This window comes from Carassius carassius, chromosome 5 (genome assembly GCF_963082965.1).
Source record: "Carassius carassius chromosome 5, fCarCar2.1, whole genome shotgun sequence".
In the NCBI taxonomy this organism is placed as follows: domain Eukaryota; kingdom Metazoa; phylum Chordata; class Actinopteri; order Cypriniformes; family Cyprinidae; genus Carassius; species Carassius carassius.
This window is the reverse complement of record NC_081759.1, coordinates 20,866,796-20,872,751: the sequence shown is the minus strand read 5'-3', so window position 1 is coordinate 20,872,751 and position 5,956 is coordinate 20,866,796. Positions and strand designations below refer to the sequence as shown.

The 5,956-nt window shown below is 40.1% G+C and overlaps 1 protein-coding gene across 1 annotated transcript; it reads right to left on the bottom strand.

The window, feature by feature from the left end:
• Positions 1–453: 453 nt before the first annotated feature.
• On the bottom strand, positions 454–5,559 carry si:ch211-117c19.1 (myogenesis-regulating glycosidase). Its single transcript, XM_059550098.1, has 3 exons — positions 5,336–5,559; positions 2,324–2,745; positions 454–2,227 (listed from the first exon to the last, which is right to left on the bottom strand). Exons 2-3 carry the CDS (start codon positions 2,599–2,601, stop codon positions 454–456), a joined length of 2,052 nt encoding a protein of 683 aa, XP_059406081.1. The 5' UTR covers positions 2,602–2,745; positions 5,336–5,559.
• Between the last annotated feature and the right edge of the window lie 397 nt (positions 5,560–5,956).

The following is a 5,956-nucleotide window of genomic DNA, read 5'->3' as shown; positions in this document are numbered from 1 at the left end:
ATGGAGCAAAAACTCTGACACATTACAAATAAGAATTCAGTGAATAAGTGAATGTTACAAAACTGTGGGAAATATTCCCTTTCAACTAGTTGAATACTTCATACATCCTTTATTGTACATTCAAGTTAGGTGGTTGCTTATTTCTATATATATTTTATATATGCTATGGAGAACAAATGACAAAACAAGTAAGCTACTGTACATAAACATGTTATAAATGAATAACATACCAAATAATTACATCCTATTGGTTTCACTGGGTTTTGTACTAACATTTTACTCTACGTTTTACGGATCAATAATGATAACAGTTCCCACCTTACAAAAAGCAAAACCACTCCTATAATTTTATTCCAGTAGAGACATGTTTTTGCTCTGCACATTCCAACATTTGGGCCTTTTTTTTCACAATTCAAGAGGTCTTCATCGAGACAACTATCCTGACCACACAAACTATCCTGACCACACAAAGTAAGCAACTTCATCCAAGTCCACTGGATAATCAGTAAGGTATACGGGTCCTTTGTCAAAATACTCTCCCTTGTAACTTCTCCACCTGCCCGCAGGAAGGTATATATCTCTTTCCTGCTTGCCCGGTTCAAGAACAGGTGCCACCAAGAGGTCATCTCCTATGAGGAACTGAGAGTCAATTTTGTAAGCTGCCTCATCAGCTGTTGCAATCCACCAAAGAGGGCGAATGATGGGATCCCCAGTGTACAGCACTTCCCCAGCAAGCTCCAGAACCCGAGGAGCTACAAGAGACTCGTGGAGAGCGGTGAACTTCTTGGCGATATACACAACCTCATCATCATAGCGCCATGGTGGAAGTGAGAACTGCATGGCTGGCATGAAAGCTGAGAGCTCTAGCCAACGGATGTACAGCTCACGATCTGGAAGGCCAGTGAGGTTTGAGTATGTATTTCCACCTATTATGTCTGGCAGAATAAACTGGTAGCCAAGAATACTTATAGTAAGTACAGTTGGGATTATAGATTTGAGGCCTAGGGTGTATCCCCATAGTGACTCACGGTCAATAATTCTGAAGAAGCAGGAGATGTTTTGAGATTGATAGCCTGACCGCAGCTCTGCACAGTCATTGAATGGTATTGCCATCTCAGTGTAGCGGCGGGTAAAGGTACTGGGATCCTCCAGAGGAACAAAGGTACTGAACTCCTGGGGTAAGTAGCTTGTCTCTCCTGCATCAAACTTGAAAGATGCCACTCCATACTTGTTCTTGAGGGTACGAAGATTCAAGGCATACCAGTCCCGAGCCTCTGGATTTGTAAAATCCAAAATGCCAGCGATACCGTTCCACCAACGCACCAATGCAGGAAGCTGGCTACCGGGCACTCGTACAAACAGTCCTCGTTCTATTCCAACACCAAAATTGACAGAATTATAGTTGACAAATGGATGAGTCCACAAGGTTACCTGGAATCCATCTTCCCTTAGTTTTTGAAACATGGCTGAGGCGTTGGGGAACTTGATGGGATCTAACTCAAACTCTCCATAGCCACTAGTATATCTGTCGTACAGCTCCAGGTGGCTGCAGTTGAAGCCATTTTTTTTCATATCAGATGCATATTTCAATGTTTGTTCTTGGTTCACTTCTTCTAGAGCTCTTGTAGACCAGATTGGTTGTCTGAAAACAGATTCTGAAGGAACCTTATTGGGCTTGTTGAAATATCGACGTACCATGTACTTGTGAATAGAGGTGACATCTAGCCCCACACATACACGATAACTCAGAGTCACATGATGGGGATTATCAGGGTTTGGCCTATAAGGGCTGTCATTATATCGAGCTTGGAACCACAGAGTTCTGTTTGTTTCATCCCAGCCGAGATGAAAAGGAACAGAGTCATTAATTTTTATGGCTGTAGCATTGGAAGAAAGCCAGTAGCTCTCCAAAATGCCACCAAATGCCTGATGATTTGAATGAATATCACCTGTAATGAAAGGTTTGGGAGCCTGATGTCCTTTTAATACTATTGGCCAATGCTGCAACCAAGTCTCTGCACCACCGTACCAGTGTGATCCACTGCAGGACATGGCATGCTCCACTAACCGATGCTCTTCCAGCTCATCCCAGCGCACACGATAGCACTCAACTGTGTCTTTAGGCTTTACCGTTTCTATGAAGAAATTAATATTGCCAGCCGTGGATTTGTCACATCTGAGAATCTGTCCCTCTTTTGAACATGAGTCCAGATCAAGGGTTCCAGACCTAAAATGCACAATTGAAAACAATTTTACTTCTAATAATAATGAATAGTGTAAAAATGATATTTAAACAAAATACAAGGGTATTTAAACAAAATACCTGAATTCCATTTTGAAAATGACAACCCCAGTTTGGCTTCGGATGACAAAACCATCTTTGTTAAGATCTAAGCATTCAGATGTCAAAAGGTTGGCTTTGTGAAGAGAAGCGGAGTAGTAGCACCATGCTACAATCGCAGCAAGAACCAGTAAAACTCCGAGCACGCTTGCTATTATCACTGGCCGGCTTCGTCTACCAACTCTCTTCTTAGGTGGTGAATAATTGCTCATGGCACCAACTCCAAAATCTCCAACAGTTGCTGATACAATCTGGTACATCTTTACAACACTCTTATGCACACAGCCTTCTGTAAAATGTTTCTAACTTATGAGCAGAAAACAGACTGTTTTAGGTGTACTGCACATGGGCTGCACATGGTGGAAGTAGCAGCTGGCCATGACGACTTGACAATTTTGCCATGCCTAGACATATTGAAACAATATGTAAAAATATGCAATACTTTTTTCATGCAAGCAAATGTTTGGATGTGATATAATATTTCTCCCAAGATTAAACAGCACCCAGTATTTATTCTTAAAGGGTTAGTTAGCCCTTTACTCATTCCAAACCTGTCTGACGTTCTTTCTTCTGTGGAACTTAATAAATAAATCTGAGAAAATTCTGAGAAATGTCTTATTGTCTTTTTGTACATACAATGAATGTCATTGGTAATGAAAATATAGTTACCAACACGCTTCAAATGATTTGGAAAATAAAACACCATACAGCTTTGGAAGTACAATGTTTACATTTTTGGGTGAACTCAAATAGATTTGTGATAAACTGAATGGGGAAAATCTACAATTCTAAACATCTGAAGAGTTCAGATCCTGTTTGAGGTTTTCTTCTAAAATGAGCATTTTTCTCAAGATCCTTTGTTTATTTTCAGTTATTTCACTTTAATGTCAATGAAAAGAACCTATTCATTGCCATTAAAGCAAAATTACTGAACCTACAGTCATGGCCAAAAGTTTTGAGAATTACATAAATATTAGTTTTCAAAAAGTTTGCTAAACTGCTTTTAGATCTTTGTTTCAGTTGTTTCTGTGTGTACTGAAATATAATTACAAGCACTTCATACGTTTCAAAGGCTTTTATCGACAATTACATGACATTTATGCAAAGAGTCAGTATTTGCAGTGTTGGCCCTTCTTTTTCAGGACCTCTGCAATTCGACTGGGCATGCTCTCCATCAACTTCTGGGCCAAATCCTGACTGATAGCAACCCATTCTTTCATAATCACTTCTTGGAGTTTATCAGAATTAGTGGGTTTTTGTTTGTCCACCCGCCTCTTGAGGATTGACCACAAGTTCTCAATGGGATTAAGATCTGGGGAGTTTCCAGGCCATGGACCCAAAATTTCAACATTCTGGTCCCCGAGTCACTTAGTTATCACTTTTGCCTTATGGCACGGTGCTCCATCGTGCTGGAAAATGCATTGTTCTTCACCAAACTGTTGTTGGATTGTTGGAAGAAGTTGCTGTCGGAGGGTGTTTTGGTACCATTCTTCATTCATGGCTGTGTTTTTGGGCAGAATTGTGAGTGAGCCCACTCCCTTGGATGAGAAGCAACCCCACACATGAATGGTGTCAGGATGCTTTACTGTTGGCATGACACAGGAATGATGGTAGCGCTTACCTTCTCTTCTCCGGACAAGCCTTTTTCCAGATGCCCCAAACAATCGGAAAGGGGCTTCATCGGAGAATATGACTTTGCCCCAGTCCTCAGCAGTCCATTCACTATACTTTCTGCAGAAGATCAATCTGTCCCTGAGGTTTTTTTTGGAGAGAAGTGGCTTCTTTGCTGCCCTTCTTGACACCAGGCCATCTTCCAGAAGTCTTCGCCTCACTGTGCGTGCAGATGCGCTCACACCTGCCTGCTGCCATTCCTGAGCAAGCTCTGCACTGGTGGCACTCCGATCCCGCAGCTGAATCCTCTTTAGGAGACGATCCTGGCGCTTGCTGGACTTTCTTGGATGCCCTGAAGCCTTCTTTACAAGAATTGATCCTCTTTCCTTGAAGTTCTTGATGATCCTATAAATTGTTGATTTAGGTGCAATCTTAGTAGCCACAATATCCTTGCCTGTGAAGCCATTTTTATGCAATGCAATGATGGCTGCACGCGTTTCTTTGCAGATCACCATGGTTAACAATGGAAGAACAATGATTTCAAGCATCACCCTCCTTTTAACATGTCAAGTCTGCCATTCCAACCCAATCAGCCTGACATAATGATCTCCAGCCTTGTGCTCGTCAACATTCTCACCTGAGTTAACAAGACGATTACTGAAATGATCTCAGCAGGTCCTTTAATGACAGCAATGAAATGCAGTGGAAAGGTTTTTTGGGGATTAAGTTAATTTTCATGGCAAAGAAGGACTATGAAATTCATCTGATCACTCTTCATAACATTCTGGAGTATATGCAAATTGCTATTATAAAAACTTAAGCAGCAACTTTTCCAATTTCCAATATTTATGTAATTCTCAAAACTTTTGGCCACGACTGTACACATAGGAGCCTGAGAAAAATGCCACTTTTAGAAGAAATGTTTGCATCTGAACTCTTCATCTGTGACTGAGACACAAAAGCTGATTCAAGCTATCGCTGCAGCTGAACAGTCCTCTAGGCATGTATTGAACATGGAGTTTCCAATAGTGTTGTGATGTTCTGTAACAGGCACACTCTATTGATTTTATGAACATTTGTGACAGAATAAATGCATCTGCTATAATTTTAACAAGTTGTCATTACAATTTTAAGGTTGTGTTATTGTGAAAACTACTAGTTTTAGTAGTTATAGTTTAGCAGTTAAACAGATTCATCCTCAGCACCAATCACCGTCAGAGAAACAAATGTCACTTAAGCGCTCTCTGACACATTACCTGACAGATTAAAGTCACGCTACTTGATAACTAGTTGTCAAGGTGTTCACTTGAGAAAGCACAAGGATGATTCATTTCTATTTTATGTTACGATACATCATGCAATAAACTTTCTCCAGTTACTTACATTTTATGTCCGGTTAAGATCATTCAGGATGAAACAATACAAAACTACGTTAATGTTTCACTTTCAATCGGTTATTATTTGTGTTCTGCTCGCCAGCTAAACTTTTCGGGGAAAGCCCAAAGTATTTTAATAAAACAAACTTACTCTGATATTGACATTACGACTGCACATCGGTCAAAATGCTCTTGAATGAACATGAAACCAGAAGCAAGTTAGACCAGTTTGTGTGCATCATGGGTAATGTAGTATTTTAAGAGGAGGCGTAGCTATTTTATTAGATGAGAACATAAAACTGTCCGAAAAGCAAACTGGGGGGGGGGGGGGGGGGGGGGGGGGTTGGGGCTGGATGAAGGCCAAGGGAAAGAAAATAGTTGCCTAGTAGCCTATTAGTTCCCGTTTAGAATGTTTAAGTATTTTCTATAATTTCGAAAACGGTTTCAACCAAGTTTTGTATGTTTCATAACACAATTATTCCACTAGATGGCAGTAAATTATAAGACAAAATAGATTTATATTGATTTTTCTTAATGTACAAAAAAAATAAATAATTAAAATTAAAAAATTAAAAAATGTTTATAGTACTGTGATTCTGATGGGAATCTACAAGAACTTACAAAGCCA